The sequence below is a fragment of the Zootoca vivipara genome, chromosome 6, assembly GCF_965207765.1.
Source record: "Zootoca vivipara chromosome 6, rZooViv2.hap1.1, whole genome shotgun sequence".
NCBI classification, from domain to species: domain Eukaryota; kingdom Metazoa; phylum Chordata; class Lepidosauria; order Squamata; family Lacertidae; genus Zootoca; species Zootoca vivipara.
Window position 1 is genome coordinate 74,498,344 of NC_142589.1, and position 16,955 is coordinate 74,515,298.

At 46.9% G+C, this 16,955-nt stretch overlaps 1 protein-coding gene across 3 annotated transcripts in view; it reads left to right on the forward strand.

Annotated features, from left to right (window-relative positions):
• POU2F2 (POU class 2 homeobox 2) overlaps positions 1 to 16,955 on the forward strand; it is a 37,086-nt gene that overhangs the window by 4,038 nt on the left and 16,093 nt on the right. For all 3 annotated transcript variants that reach the window (XM_060275619.2, XM_088672617.1, XM_088672618.1), the window contains exons 2-5: positions 8,220 to 8,285; positions 10,975 to 11,009; positions 11,132 to 11,188; positions 16,402 to 16,521. In XM_060275619.2, coding sequence (XP_060131602.1) covers positions 8,220 to 8,285; positions 10,975 to 11,009; positions 11,132 to 11,188; positions 16,402 to 16,521 — 278 coding nt within the window. The remainder of the gene's footprint in view (positions 1 to 8,219; positions 8,286 to 10,974; positions 11,010 to 11,131; positions 11,189 to 16,401; positions 16,522 to 16,955) is intronic.

A 16,955-nucleotide genomic window follows, 5' to 3' on the forward strand; every position in this document is an offset into this window, starting at 1 on the left:
TGGGGTCCTGAGCCACATAAGACTTTATAGATCAAACAAGCACTTGGAATTGGGCCTGGAAACTAATTGGCAGCCAGTGCAGTTGGGCCAGGATTGGTATTATGCGCTCAGACTGTATTTCCCCAGTGAGAAAGACCTCTGTAGAACTACCTCCTTGTACAAGTGTCATTTCTCTTGTCTTTTCGGCATCTAATTTTTTCAGCGCCTTCCTTTTTTCACAAGCGCTTTAAGCAAAGATTTTTAGATGGTAGATATACCTACAGTATTTGAATTTCTATTAACTGTTTATGTTTTTTATGGTTAATTATTTCGAAATGATTTCATGGGAAGTAATTCATAAGCTGAATAAGTAATTGCAAATAAATAACAGAGAAACTGACATAATTCTTAACCACTGTGAAAATATTTTAGGGCTGCCACATCTTGCTGGGCTCCTGCGTCTTTAACATTTGTTATTACTTTGTAATATTTGATCCCAGAACTCCCTGACAGGCAGAAATTCAATACAGAAGGGTTTTCCTATCCACATCAGAAAACATGTTGCCATTTAAATTTTCTGTTTGTCACAGAAGTCTTGCTAGGAGTTTGCGTGTGTGTGTGTGTGCGTGCGTATGCGTGTGTGTGTGTGTGCGTGCGTGCACATGCCATTTCATGATAGGGTTTGATCAACAAAATCTAATCCTTTTGGGTTTAAGAATGGTACTTTAATTTCTTGCATTTGTAAACTAAATGAACGAGCCCATTGATGGGAAGGTGCATTTAATTTGAAAATATGGCTCTTCCATTTTTAGTACTGAATTAACAACATTCAAAGGCGAGTTTCGATGTGTCGGTGTGTCTTGGGGGGAACTTAACCCTTTAGCTTTTTATTTTTTCTCAAAACCAACTTTCTTGCCTCTTATACATACCTACTGCCTCCCCATAATCTTTGATCAGAGGTTATAGAAACTGCTGATTTTTATCATTCTCGCAATTGGTCGGTCGCCTTACTGTAGGTTGCTTGCAGCAATGAGTTCCACTTATACTGATCATTCTGTGTACAGCGCTGCCAACTGTTCCTTCTGCAGTTATTCCCCTGCCTCTAGCAGCAGTTTGACACTCTGAAATGGAGTAGGTGAACTTTTGCCCATCATTTCATCAACACAGCAGGAAAAAAAGGTTCAGCTGTTTTATTTCTGCTTTTCATGGAGGCAAGCTAATTGTGAATATTCCTCGGTATCATTTTGAACCTTCTTTAATTTGTGATGTTGCTTCACATCTACATCACCCCCTTCTATATCTTGATTGTCATGAATCCCATGGAGATATCATGGAGGGGGGTGGTTGGATTCTGAGGACGAATGGGTGAAGCTCAGGGAGTTGGAAATGGATGACCCTGGGGAGCATGCTAGCGGAATGGGGAATGTAACATTGGGACCCTGAGATGTGCCTGAGTCTGAGGAGTAGGTCAGAAGTCTAGGAAGTGGAGAGCTGGATCCAGGGCAGGGTTGGCAGAGGTTTGTTTCACCCCATGACATCAGACAGATCAAGCCAGTGTGAAGAAGCCCATTTGCATGCAGTGAGGACCTGGACAGTTTGATCCAGCCCCTACAAGCCCGGACCTCACATCAAGACTGGTGACCAATAATTGCATGGCAACAACTAGGACAACTTAATTGCAACCATGGTCCAGTCCTTCCAGCACCCTTAGAAGGAGGAAACACCCACACTTTGGCTTCAAAATCAGAGGCGAGGGAGAAAATCAGTGGGTGATTACACTGTAGGCCGAGGACTGGAATTGGAATGCCAAGGTGTATATGGTGCAGTACCAGTTGGGGCTAAATGATGAGATCCTTGATGAATTGGGGCAAACAGCTCTGCCTGGCATCTGATTAGCCCTCATTCAGCTGTGCCTGAAAATAGGTGGTAGACTTGAAGGTTGCCTGGAGTTCCAGTACCACGCTCAGGCATACATTTCCCATTGTAGTGTGTGAACATCATCAGTTTCAGGGAAGGAACCTATGCAGTTCGGATTAGCATGTCCCCGGTTGATGGAGGATGAGAAGACAGGAAGGTGAAAGAAGTGTGTGTGCCTCTGTTGTGGGAATGTGAGGCACTGTGCCATGGTGTGTTCAGCCAAGGTGGTTGTCAAGACTCTGGTACTAGAAAACGCAAAATCCTAGCTCTTGTAGTCTGGGAGCTGGGACCAAAGGAGGAGTGTGGACGTCCCCAGAAGGCCCCTGAAGCTCCATGACCATCCAAGCCAGCCATCACCGTGCCTACTGTCTTGCACACCCCTTTGGGGAAAGGGGTGCCTACTTGAGTCATGATAAACTCAGGACCCTCTAGCAATTTCCTGGATTGGGACATTGCCAATCAGCAGGGCATTGGTTCATGGGAGCTCAGTGAGCTTCATGGATGCCATTGACAGTAGAGCAATGGTGCCTGGCACAATCATGTGGGAGACTGCACCTGCACCTACTACTCCTGAAGTTGCTGGACCCCCAAGAAGAGCTGACATTTTACCTGGCAACCCCACCATACCTTCCCATTATGCTGGGGGGTGCCCTGGTGCACTCAGCACAACTTGTGCATCTTGTGGGGGCAGCGGTCCTTGGCATTTTCACTTCTATCAGCAGTACTACAAGAAAACAGAGGATGTGTTGGCCACAGCCCCTGTGCTTTCTTCCCCTGAAAACACCTTGCCCCCTTTCACAGGAAACATGGACAAACTACCAGCCAAGTATGCCATCTTTCAGGATGTGTCCTGCAAGAAAGAGGTTGGCAAGCTACCACCACACTGTCCGTACACTGTGTCTATGGTACCGCAGCATCCCCATCGCAACCCAGATGGACCCAGGAAAGGCATAGTGTGGGTTGACCCAGCAGCCACCTTGAACCAAGAAGGGTTTTCAGCATCTCATGGGGTTCACAAATTATGCCTTCTCTTGCCTCACTGTGCCATTGACCAACTGCCTCAAAGGTGGGAAATCTTTTCCGTGGATCAAGAAGGCTCAAGAGGGTTTTCATGGTTGAAGACAATGCCTCTGATGTGCCTATTGGGGCAGTGTTGTAGTCCAACCAAGGAGAAGGGGTTGGTTCTGTGCACATACGATTCTCGGAAACTGACCCCTCCCAAGCAGACCTGCTCCAAACGGAAGAAATGAGGAAGGTGCACTGGAATATGTGGGATAACGCTCACTTGATGAAGCTTCATCTGATATTCCCACAACCAAATCATAATGAGTACTTATTAAATAGCCAACATGGTCTAATCTTTCTACAAACAAAGCAGCCTAGAGCTCATTAAAAAGGTTGCCTGGAAGCGACCAATAACATTGTTATCATACCTACTAATAGTGAACTCATGAGTGCCATTCCCTAGGAAGCCAAAACAGCCATAAGGGGGTATTGGCCAGCTTGGAGGCATCTTGTGCTTTGCAAAAGTAGTTTTTTTTTGGGGGGGAGACCCCAGAACAGCATGCTTGGTAGCTACAGAATTTTGAATGTCCATTGGAGTGGGGATGAAATCAAGTATCCAGGAAAATAGCATGACTGGCTGGAATCCTGAAACAAGAGCATTTTGCTCTGCAACATTTTGCTGCATGTCCCACTTATTACCCAGAATACTTTGCTTATTTCTCTCAGCAGGGGGCTAATTGACAGGTGGTGGAAAGCAGAGCAGGAAGGAGAGTTTGGGGAATCTTGGTGTGTATTTGACCCCATCCGCACTGTACATTTAAAGCAGTATCATACCACTTTAAACAGTCATGGCTTCCCCCAAAGAACCCCGGGAACCATAGTTTGTTAAGGGTGCTAAGAATTGTTAGGAGACCCTTTTGTATTCACAGAGCTACAGTCTCCAGATTTCCCTGGGAACAGGGATTGATTGTTGAACCGCTCTGGAAATGGTATCTCTGTGAGAGGAATAGGAGTCTGCTAATGCCTCTCACCCTTAATAATTGGCACTGTTGTGCCTTTTACAGCTGCAAGATAGACAGGGTTTCAACAGTTTTATCATTTAGTGGGCAGGGTTTAAAACCACAACATGAGTTGTGTGCATAGCTGCAAGAACTGTTGGTGCTTAATCAGCATAGTAGAATCAACAAATTAGAAGGCAAGGATAAACACAAAAGGGAATGCCTACTGGTAGGAACGGGAAAAACCAAAACTGCTCCTCATATACAAATTTGAAAATGTGTGGATTTTGGACTCTTCTGGTCTGATTCGAATGCAGGGCAGGGAAGAAGTGGATTTACAGTTAAGCAATGCTCACATATGGAAAAGCCCTACAGCACTTCTCATCCCCAATCAGTGGCAACGATGGTCACATTCATACCATACATGTAAAGCACTATGGTACCACTCTAAACATTCGTGGCTTCCCCCCAAAGAATTCTGGGAGCTGTAGTTTGTTAAGGGCGCCGAGAGCTGTTATGAGACCCCCATGTCCCCTCACAGTGCTACAATTTCCAGAGTGGTTTAACAGTCTACCCCTTCCCACAGGGAATTCTGGTAACTGTCATTCCATGAGGGAAATGGGGGTTTCCTAACAACTCTCAGTACCCTTAACAAACTACTTTTGCCAGAATTTTTCGGGGGAAGCCGTGGCCGCTTAAAGTGCTTAAACCGTATGGTGTGAATGTGGCAGATGCCTGCGGCTGGTGCGACTCAGCGGCCAACATCTGGGGACTCCCAGAGCCCCCAGCCCTACACACATGAGTGCACAGGGCCAGCCCACTCATGAGGCAGAGTGAAGCAACCGCCTCGGGTGACAGAAAACTGCAGGGCGGCACTCCCACAAGGTTGCATGACAGCTGCAGTGGCAGCTTCCGGTGAGATTTCATGTTTTCCAACGCATGCAAGGCAAAAATTGTCCTTTCTGGTGAAGTTAGGCAATCAAACTAATCCAGGTGAGAGAGAGCTTGCCTCAGAGTAGTTTGCCTGTTGGCACGAACTCTCTGTGCCACACTGCCTGGCTGCAAGAGGAATCCTTGCCCTCCTCTGCCATCCCCACAGCTGCTCCCCCCAGATTTCTGCTCAGGTGCAGAATATGGTGTTGCGTGTTGCCTAGAGGATGTGTTTTATGAGGTGACTAATATAACTAATAAATAAGCATGGTAAAATTCTCCTCAGCCTTTGACAGGATGATGCAGGGCACCGATACAGATGACCAAACTGCACCCTGGGAAACGTATAATCGTTTGTATATCGTTTTGTCAGGAGAATTTTTGCCACACAGAAGGTAGCAAAATGGTTGCCTGTGATGGACTTAATGGGCAGCTACCGCTGTTACACACGCACTTTGGTTAGGCTACAATTCAGTGGATGTTATTCATTTAATGAGAGGAGCCAACTCAGGGGGCGGCCCCACTTTTTCTTGGACTCTCCACCCGTCACTTGCCCCCCACATCACATGCTGAGGTCTAGCCTAGCTCAACAGGGCTTCCTTAAGCATATGCAAATCAGACAGGAACAGCCGGTGATAAGGCTCCAGACTTGGGGGTGGGAAACGGAAAAGACAGCTTAAGAGGAAGGCAACCCTCTACCCCCCATCCCTGTCCTGCACTGCAGGGCTGGTCCAGGTAGGAGCTGGAGGGCCAGGATAGGGCAAAAGAGCACCTGGAAGCAAGGAAGGCATTCCTTTTTTAAAAAATTTTTGGGGTGAGGCTGGTTTTAGGCCAGACTGGAGCGAGAAAAGCAGTGTAAAACCTGCTCACTAAAGCTTTCCATTGTGAATGGTGGGGGTGGAGGGAGAGTTGACTTTGATCACTTTCAGTTATCATAGTATGTAGGCCCAGCCGTGCCCGAAATGGTTACAGTCGTGTTCCTCAGCTGGTGCTGGTTGTTATTAAGAAAGATTTCCCCACTTCAAGCTAAGATATGTGCAGTTCTAGCATTTTGGGACAAAAAGTGCCCAGGGTGGGGAAGTCCACCCTCTGACTCTCCCCAGTTGCATCCAAATCACACCTTCCCCTCCCAGGTACCTCGCAGTGTTGTGTGTGCCTTGTTTGGCTGGCAGCACGTTCACTAAGGGCAGGATTAGGTAATTTGATTTGTGGAGATCTTGGGGGCTGGAATGGATGACTTTGTGGTTTTAACAATCTGTGGAAGGGTTTTTGTTGTTGTTACTTCTATTCCTCACTTCTCAACTTCGTGAAGCTGGGTGAGTGCTTGCCTAGGCCCTCCTTTAGAAAGGTTTCACTTTCTGATCTGAGCTGCTGGGGTCTCCCCAAACATATTGGGCCTTTCCAAAGAGTGTTCTATAGAATAGATTTTCGTAGTGCTAAAGTCACACAAACTAGGATCTAGCATTTTTAGTGCAGTATCTTATTCCTTTGTAGTGTAGCTTGGGAGGTGGTGGGAAGGAGAGATGTAGCGTATGTTGGAAAGCAAAAGTATGCCTCTTTTTATTTATTTTGTGCACCTGATCCATGTTAGAAAAAAAGCAACCTTTAGCCCTCATCTCTGCACCTTCTGCCATGCCACCCCTTCTATTTGGACCCAGTTATGTATAAATAAGGGTGTAGGAAAGCAGGGAGGGAGTCAGGCCAAATTATTTAGGAGAATCAAAAAATTCAACAGAACTAAATGAAAAATATGATAGCAGTAAGATTGCTAAATGAGATGATGATGATGATAATGATAGTAGTAGTAGTAGTAGTAGTAATACCCTGCCCATCTGGTTGGGTTTCCCCAGCCACTCTGAGCAGCTTCCAGCAAAAGATAAAAACATAAAAACATAATAAAATTCAAGCATTAAAAACTTCCTGATACAGGGCTGCCTTCAGATGTCTTCTAGAAGTTGTGTACAGTGGTACCTTGCAAGATGAATGCCCTGCAAGATGATTTTTTCGCAAGACGAATGGGTCTTGCGATCTGATGGTGACTCGCAAGAAGAATTCGTTTTGCGAAAAATTCGTCTTGCAAATTGTGGTTTCCCATAGGAATGCATTGAAATTTAATTAATGCGTTCCTATGGGCAAAAAAATTTCAATGCATTCCTATGGGAAACCGCGATTCGCAAAACGAATTTTTCGCAAAACGAATTGATTCGTGGAATGAATTAAATTCGTCTTGCGATGCACCACTGTAGTTCTTTATCTCCTTGACATCTGATGGGAGGGCATTCCACAGGGCGGGTGCCACTGCTGAGAAGGCCCTCTGCCTGGTTCCCTGTAACTTCACTTCTTGTGGGAGGGAACTGTCAGAAGACCCTTGGAGCTGGACCTCAGTGTCCAGGCTGAATGATGGGGGGGGACCACCTCCTGCAGTGAGCACTGGACGGGAGAATAAGTGGCCTTTAGGGGCCTGGTCCTCTCATGGATATTCCAGGTTCCTCCTCTGAATTTTCCACTTCCATTAAAAAGAGAAAGAAACTATTGTTTTTACTTGCAGGAGATAACTACGAAAAACATGCAAGCAGTGTTCTGCCCTCTTGCTCACCAAAAAATAAACTGCTTTTCAGTGTTGGCCACTGAAATGTCTTTCCATTATATTGGTCAAGACATAGTAAGACAGAGATGGGAATCTGCCAGAAGTTATTAGACCATTTTCCATCAGCCTTAGCCAGCAGGGCCAATAGTCAGCAGGGCCGGAGGCTCCAGAGGGTGGCGCCACTGCCACTGTGCACCCACTGCATGCCACCTCCAGTTGCCCACAGGGCACACATTGCTGCTGAGTGACCTCTTCCTCCTCCTGTTCCTCTGCCACTGTTGCGTCTCCTCTTACGCCGCATGGAGACAGCCTGGGGAAGCTCTGGTTTGCTTGGCTGGCAGGTGGTCTGCTGTGCAGGCTGTGGAGAGGTGGGGATAGATGGGGGGCTGTGGTGGTGAGGCATGATCACAGCAGCGGAGGAGCAAGAGCAGGCGCCAAGCACTGGGCAGTAGATGCCCAGCACTGATGAAGATCAGGAGGGGGAAGAGGAGGGGAGATAGCTCTAGGGCTTTTGCCTCAAGCAGCAAAATGACCTAGGCTGGCCTTAATGGTCAGGGATGAGGGGAAATGGAGTCCAATAACGCAGGAGAGCCACAGGTTGCCCATCCCTGATCCAACTAGGCATATATTTTCAAATTCTATATAATGTAAATGTTACTGTATTGATATTTAAATGCTTTAGATTAGTACTTAGGTTCTGGGTGTTCTGCTCTGATTCCCCCCACTGCCGCTTGGTGTACCGTCACAATCTGATGCAGTGCTCACCCCCATTTTCTTTCCACCCTCTTTTCTTTCTCTCATAGAAGTAAGAATGTCTAAGCCCCTGGAGCTGGAGAAGGCGCGGCTGGAGCTGCAAGAGGAGCACACAGGTAGCAGTACCTGGAGGGAAGGGATGGGGATTTATTCGTTCATTTTTTTTGATGAACTAGCAAAATATCTGTCATTATGAGCTATGAAAAGTGGGTAAGGGATGGGAGACTGCTGTGATGTGCACAGTGATCTCTAGAGTGACCTCACCTCAGTACAGACTTCTGCCCCCCATCACCCAACAACGGTGCCCAAAAGCCATTTTCCTTTGTCCCATAACCCCACAGTTGCAGGGAGATCATGCCTCAGCATTCATTTGCATTGCTCTGTCCCGAGTTCCATTCTTTGGTCGTATTGGAATGTGACAAACCGACAAGCTTAGGAACTGTCCTTCATATAATACAGTTGTACCTCGGTTTAAGTACACAATTGGTTCCGTAAGTCTGTACTTAACCTGAAGCGTACTGAAAGCGAACTTTCCCATTAAAAGTAATGGAAAGTGATTGGAAAGGATTTGGATTATAACTGATTAGAAAGGCAGTAATTCATCGATGATCAGAACCCTCAGAATTTGAAGCATGGGAAGTGAAAAAATTTATAATTTGGCATAATATTGGGATCAATTGATATGCATTTGTATAATTTGGAATAAAAAATATGATTGGATTGGATTGTAAGTGAAAAATTTAATAAAAATTGATTTGGGGGGGAAAAAGAAAGTAAAGTGGATTAATCCATTCCAGACGGGTCCGCAGAGTACTTAAACTGAAAGTACTCAAACCGAAGCATACTTAAACCGAGGTATGACTGTATATGAAACACATGTTTTGTGAATATGTACACTTCTTGTTTATTTTGTAAACTGCCCCGGGATGATCATCTCCTCCTCCTCCTCCCCCCTGTTATTGTACAATAAATCCTCCCAATGTTCTGCATTTTAAAAAGTTGTTTGGACCCAATAAATTAGACTAAGCAATAATTATGCAACTAAGATAACATATGCTTTGCACTAGCAAGTTTTTGAATGAGTCTTAGTGAAGCAAATTTGGGGGAGAGAGGCAAAGGTAGGCATGATGAAAAATGGTCATGTGGGGTGTCATGGGGACTGAGAAGAGAAGCAGTGAGAAGTCCTGAAAGTGATTGTTTTAGGGGAGCAGAAGGAATGAAGCAGAGAATAAATGGCAGAAGGAAGGCTGGGTAGAAAGAAGCAGCCAATGTTTGGTACATGGCTGTGCCACTTAACTGTTTAGTGGGCCAGCTTACCCCTTGGTAGAAAAAAAGGGAAGACAAAAAGGGGGGAGACCTCAGAGGCGCACAAAAGACAACTTATTTGCCTACATCAGGCATCCCCAAACTTTGGCCCTCCAGATGTTTTGGACTACAATTCCCATCATTCCTGACCACTGGTCTTGTTAGCTAGGGATCATGGGAGTTGTAGGCCAAAACATCTGGAGGGCCAAAGTTTGGGGATGCCTGGCATACATCTATAAACATGCTTAATGTACAATCCATTAAACATTCAGGAAAAAAAAGATTGTGTCTTTAGAATTTACTGTAATGTAGAAATGAATGCAAATATTGCATACAAAACCACCTAGCCTTTATTTTATAATAACAACTCATTTCAAAAATGTAATTAAATCCCTTTCTTTAAAACTATACCAGCATTGTGTATGGTTTGTACTGTACACTTTGTACTGTACACTTGGGCATGTACAGTACCATAAGAAACCTCATAGCCAGGCACAGGACCTGTGGGGAGAGGTGAAGAAGAAACAAGCATGGCAGACATGATGTGGCCCCTGGGACTCTTATTTGGGAATGTAGGCTGTGACGGATTGGCCTGGTGGGCAAAAGAACTCCAGGGTGCAGAGCGTTAAACCCCAACCTCCTGGATAAATGACTCATTCCATTCCTGAGGGGCGGGACTGCCAGGAGTTTAAAAGGAATGGGAGGCAGTTAATTCGGTGGAGAGGGTTGTGGGAGCGAGGGAGAGTGTGGGTAGGAGTAGGAGATCTTAAAAGTGTTCTGAGGAGTTTAATTGAATTATATTATCTAGCCATTGTTAGTTGAAACTAAGAATATGATCTAAGAGCCTGTACACATGAAACCATTACGCATTTAAAAGTCATCTAGTCTAAATAAAGCTTTCTTGAATGTTAGTGGATGTGCTTAGTTATTCCAGCTGGGTATCTAAACTCACAGAAGTGGTGGCTCAATAGAGGACAAAACTTACCTCGGGAATAGAGGCAACGGTTTGTGTCCTAGAGTTACACTGAGGAGGCTTAGGAGGATAACCTGGGGTGCTACAAAGTTGCCAGAGTGGAAAGGGCAAACTTTTACAGTGGGGAATCAAACTGAGTGAGACCCTTTACTGTAGGTAGGAGGTTATTCCGTCTTTCAGCCTAGAGTTTCTCATGATACCAGGCCACGTAAGCTGGAAGACTCTCTTTACTAAGGAACCCAAGTAACAGGGGTTTATTTTAAGGCGGCAGGAGAAGTGGGGGGTGGTGGTTTCACCCCTGGATTCCTGTGGCACATTTTTAGTAATAGAGAGGGAGGACATCTCGTCACATTATTGGTGGCAGCAAGTTTAGTGACAACGCCGGGACTGGGTTTGTCGCATATTGATTGGTGGCAAAGTCACTGGTTTCGTCACATAGGCCTTGGGAGGAGGGTTCAAGGAATGGGGATTATTGAAGCGATGGCTTTGTATGGAAGCTTTATGACAATTATCTCCTTTGGTTTCAGATACAGAAAGAAATGGACCTGACACAAACCACCAGGTGAGAAAAGTTGGCCAGAAGCTGGAGGTTTAAAGTAGTGGCACAAATGTTGTTGTGGCAGACAAGGGGGCATGCTCTCTGTCTGTCCATGATGACTTCCTTTTTCTCTTTATCCCTTGCAGACCCAGCAGAGCAAACCTTCCCCGTTCTCCCCATCCCCAACCAGCACCGGCACCAAGGTAAGTGGCATCCTCTACCAACCCACTTGCAGCTTCCACTAGCATGACTGCGGGGGACATTGTTTCTCTGTCAGTTCTCACCATACTCAAAAGGGGAGATAGTTTCCCATACAGTACATGCTTGTAATAACAGTGGTCTCCACCAGTAGGGACCATCTTTCAACAGTTTGCAGGGCTGCTTTCTTGTGCTTCTTTGTGCTCCCTGATATGGGGAACAAAGTTAAGTATCCTCTAGGTACCATCTACCTAAAAATGTCACCTCTCATCTGCAACCACCATAGCCAAGTCTAGGAGAATGGAGGTCAGAGAGGGAAGAAATTAGGTTGCAGGTTATAATATTAATGAGGAAATATTAATCCAATTTTGCACGAGGAGGAGAGATTTGCTTATTTTTTGAATGGATGTGTGTGTGTGTGTGTGTGTGTGTATGTGTGTGTGAATAAATAAATAAATGTGTGTGTGTGTATATGTTAATAGGAAAAAATAATGGTAAAATATGTTAATAGGTATGTTCATAGTTGTACATGTGTATGTTCTGGAATGTGGACCTCAGCAGTTTGTAATGCAGGTAATGTGGACCTTGGCTCTGCAATAATGCTTTATCATATCACATGTGAAAAAATAGTAACAACATGGGTCAGTGGGAGCATTTGGGTGAAAAAGGAGGTTGAGATACCTAGCTATGTTCACTAGCAGCTGCCACCAGAGGGAGCACTGCATCAACTTGCGGTGCCCTTCATGAAGAGGGTAGCCGCATTCTGATCTTCACAGTTGTTTGGGAGGTGCGAATCAAGCCAGCTTGTATCAGAATTCAGAAAGAATAAATTCCCGAAGTATTTATTATGATAGAGGGGTATAAAATTATGCATGGTATGAAGAGAGTGGACTCCCCACCTCCATCATAATACTAGAATCTACAGTAAGGTAAAGGGCCTGACTCTGGGGTTGCGGCGCTCATCTCGCTCTATAGGCCGAGGGAGCCAGCGTTTGTCTGCAGACAGCTTCCGGGTCATGTGGCCAGCATGACAAAGCTGCTTCTGGCGAACCAGAGCAGCGCACGGAAACGCTGTTTACCTTCCCGCTGTAGCGGTCCCTATTTATCTACTTGCACTTTGATGTGCTTTCGAACTGCTAGGTGGGCAGGAGCTGAGACCCAGCAACGGGAGCTCACCCCATTGCAGGGATTCGAACTGCCGACCTTCTGATCAGCAAGTCCTAGACTCTGTGGTTTAACCCACAGCGCCACCTGGGATCTCCTTAAAATCTACAGTAGGGTCATCCAATAAAGCTACATGTTGGAAGTTTCAGGACAGACAAAAGGAAGTACTTTTTTCACACAACACGTATTTAAACCATGCACTTCACTACCAAAGATGTTTGAAGATGGCTTCAAACTTAGCTGGCTTGAAAATGGGATTAGACAGATTCATAGAAGATAAGGCTACCAGTAGTCACTATTGATGACTATATTGCTTCCAGTATGAGAGGCAAAATGCCCCTGAATACCTGTGGCTGGGGATTGCAAGTGGGAGACCACAACTGCGCTTATGCCCTGCTTCTGGGCTCTCCATAGCTATCAGGTTCATCAGTGTGAGAATGCCAGACTTGATAGACCTTTAGTCCTAAATTCTCATCTAGGAGTGGGAGATCTCTAGACCATGAGCCAAATTTGTCTTGCCAGGTATGCCCAGTTGGACCATGATGCCGGCGCTGTGGTTAAACCACTGAGCCTAGGGCTTGCTGATCAGAAGGTCGGCGGTTTGAATCAGGGGCGTACCCAGGATCAAAACTAGGGGGGGGCAAGGGGCGGGGCCAAGGCACGGGAGGGGAGGGGCCACAAAGTGGGAATGTGGGCGGGGCTACAGAGCCCAGGTGAAATCAAAATAAACAGTAAAAACTACAGCAAACTGATCACATATTTTAGGAAGGGGTCCCCAGAGTTGTTGACCTTTGGGAACTGACACCACACTTGCGTATTATACCCCAGAGGACAGGATCACACTTCAAAATGACCTTAACAGATTAGACAACTGGGCCAAAGCAAACAAGATGAATTTTAAAAAGGAGAAAAGTAAAGTACTACACTTGGGCAAAAAAAAATGAAAGGCGCAAATACAGGATGGGGGACACCTGGCTTGAGAGTAGTACATGTGAAAAGGATCTAGGAGTCCTGGTGGACCACAAACTTGACATGAGTCAACAGTGTGATGCAGCAGCTAATAAAGCCAATGCAATTCTGGGCTGTATCAATAGGAGTATAGCGTCTAGATCAAGGGAAGTAATAGTACCACTGTATTCTGCTCTGGTCAGACCTCACCTGGAGTACTGTGTCCAGTTTTGGGCACCACAGTTCAAGAAGGATACTGACAAGCTGGAACGTGTCCAGAAGAGGGCAACCAAAATGGTCAAAGGCTTGGAAACAATGCCTTATGAGGAACGGCTTAGGGAGCTGGGTATGTTTAGCCTGGAGAAGAGAAGGTTAAGGGGTGATATGATAGCCATGTTCAAATATATAAAAGGATATCATATAGAGGAGGGTGAAAGGTTGTTTTCTGTTGCTCCAGAGAAGCGGACACGGAGCAATGGATTAAAACTACAAGAAAGAGGATTCCACCTAAACATTAGGAAGAACTTCCTGACAGTAAGAGCTGTTCGGCAGTGGAATTTGCTGCCAAGGAGTGTGGTGGAGTCTCCTTCTTTGGATGTTTTTAAGCAGAGGCTTGACAGCCATATGTCAAGAATGCTTTGATGGTGTGGGGGGGGGAGGCGGACGTGAACCTGAAGCGACGGCGGCGAAGGGGAGAAAACCAGCGGCCGCCTAGAGGAGAAGAGGGAAGTCTGGGGGTGGGCGGGGGGGGAGAGAAGGGAACCAGGCTTGGATCGGGGCCTCCGCGGAGGTCTGGAGCAAAGCCCCGGCCTCCGCGAAGCCTTCCGAGGCTCCGTTGCTGCAGCGGTCTGGCAGGCGCTGAACGACTCCCGACGTTCGGGAGACCTTTGAGCACAGCCGCGCTGTGCGCATGCGCCCTGCACGGCGGCCGCCGGAGTCCATGCACAAAGGTCTCCCGAACGTCGGGAGCGTCAGCCCTTGCCCCCTCCCACACAGCGCGGCTGTGTGGACTCCGCACGGCTCGGGCGCAAGAGACTGCTGCGGGCGCCGAACTCGCGCTCCGCTGGGCTGTCCTCCGCCTCTGCCCACCAGCCCCGCCGGCAGCGCCACTCTTGCCCGCAGCTGCCCGACCGGCCCTGCCTCTAGAGTAGGGCAGCGGCCCCTCCCTGCCCCGCGGTGGGTACGCCCTTGGTTTGAATCCCTGTGACGGGGTGAGCTCCCGTTGCTCGGTCCCAGCTCCTGCCAACCTAGCAGTTCGAAAGCACGTCAAATTGCAAGTAGATAAATAGGAACCGCTACAGCGGGAAGGTAAACGGCGTTTCCATGTGCTGCTCTGGTTTGCCAGAAGCGGCTTTGTCATGCTGGCCACATGTCATGCTGGCCACCGGAAGCTATACGCTGGCTCCCTCGGCCAATAATGCGAGATGAGCGCGCAACCCCAGAGTCGGTCACGACTGGACCTAATGGTCAGGGTCCCTTTACCTTTACCTTATGCCCTCCTGCCCTGCACCTGATGTAGGTGTGGGGCAAGTAAGGGTGGAGTTTCAGAGGAACAATTGGGAGCTTAAAATGAGCTGCCAATCATTCTGTTGCTTGAACAATGCATGCTTCCACCACCCATCAGATGATGGGGGGGTGCTCCAACTGGGGGGAAAGGTTTCCTTTACGTACTGTTCCATTCCATTCTCCTTCTCAGTGCTCCTCCTTGATTCTCTGAAGACTAGTGGTCCAGAGGGCTGTTTAAAAGCCTTTTTACAAAAATGATTTTCGAATGTGCAGTACTTTGAAATCCCAATAACTGGGGCTGCAGAGGGTAGCATGACCTGCCACCCATCTGTCAAATTTGGTCCAGCAGGGTTGGCGAGACAAGGATCTGACCCACTCGCCAGAAAAGGCCAGAAAACGTTCTCCACCTCTGTGTGTTTATCTGTCTTAGCTGACTGCTGTTTCCTCCAGATCTCCTGTGGTTCTCTAAATGCTGTAGTGCAACTCCCATTATTCTGGGAGTTGGAGTCCAATGACATCTGAGGGCCACGGGTTCCCCATCCCTACCCCAGAACCAGCTATGGTGGTTGTAGATGAGTGAATTGTAAGGAAAAGTGCCATGGAAGTATTATTTACTACATTTCTATTCCAGTCTTCATTTGGAAAGCAACTTATAGATCCCTCAGGCTAGTCCTCCCATCAGGTCACAGACCTCCTGGTACCCACTTAGCTTTAAAACTCTGGGTCCCTCTATATTTTCTGGTTAAACAAATGTTGCTGTGTTTTGAAGCATAACAGAAACCTGAAAAACCCACTTTGTACCAGGACTGGAATAATGAAGTAATTCAGTATCCCACCCCCCAGGTGATTGATTTCTGAGTAACCGAAGAATTTTTTTTTTTTGTATAATATATATAGCTGAGTGGAAGGTTGGGTGGGTCAGAACTGTGGGCAGCTTTGTACTTTTGTAGTCAGTGTGGTAGAGACTCATGAATCAAGTTTGGTTTTGCGGGAAATTCCCTGTGCCTCAGGCACAGCAGCAAAACAGGAAGCCAACCTAGCAATGAGTCAGAGAGATAGCATCAGCTTCCAGTTGTTGGGATTTTGGTGCTTGTGTTGCTCTTTGTCCCTTCAGCAAGTCGCTTGCAGCAGCAGAGTGAATTAAACACGTGCAGAGCTGCTTACGTAGCATAATGTATTCAAGTTGCAGAATTTTTTTGTTTTCCTTGGTGTTTCTTAGCAGCACCTAGCACCCTGGACAATGTTCCTCAGTTCCATTGGGCCATCATCCTCTCCCTGCAGTGTCACAGATAGGACTCCGTATTTTCAATGATAGCTTTAAAACCTGATCCTTTTGCGCTGCCCTGTGAAAGCTACCCATTGCCATAGCTCTGCTTCCTGTTTAAGCGCTTCTTCCAGGCTGTTAGCTCAGATGTGAGGGAAGGGGAGATATGGGGCACAGGAGAGGGGGTCAGGAAGCATGAGAGGAGAAGGTGGACAGCATCAAATTTGTGTCTCAAACAAGCGATGTTGAGCTGCAACAAGAGCAGAAGGATGTCTGTCATACACAGTTGGAGAGAGAGTCGTAGTGATTCTCTTTCATCTTGTTTTCTCCCTCCAGATCAAAGCTGAAGACCCAACAGAAATTCCTCCAGCTCCAGTCCCAGTCCAAGCTCCCCCACCTCAGCAGCCACACCTGCCCCAGGCCCAGCTTATGTTAGCTGGCAGCCAGCTGGCTGGGGTAAGTAGAAGGTCCTGTGGGCAGACATAGATTATGGAGTTTGGCTTAAGTGGCCCAGGGGGTGGCAGGGAGGTGGATACAAACAAAGGGCTGTTTCCATGACCAGTTTTCTACATTTCTCCTGTACCTTTCCCAGTGGATAAGGAGAAATTCAACACACACAGGGTTTCCTGTCCCTGAACATCATGTGAAAGAACAACAGCCCTCATCTGCTTAGTGAAATTGTCCTATTGAGTTGAATTATAAGCACAGGCACTGCCGTCAGGAAAGGAGTTGCCAACCAAGAGGAACATATTGCTTGGCTCTCTGCTTGCTGGGGCTCTAATACCTCTGCTGATGGCCTGGGTGGGAGAGGGACCCAACTAACCAGCTTCTTCCTTCTCTCTGTCTGGTTGATTTCTCCTCCTTCCCTTTTTCGCCTCTACTCCCCTTTT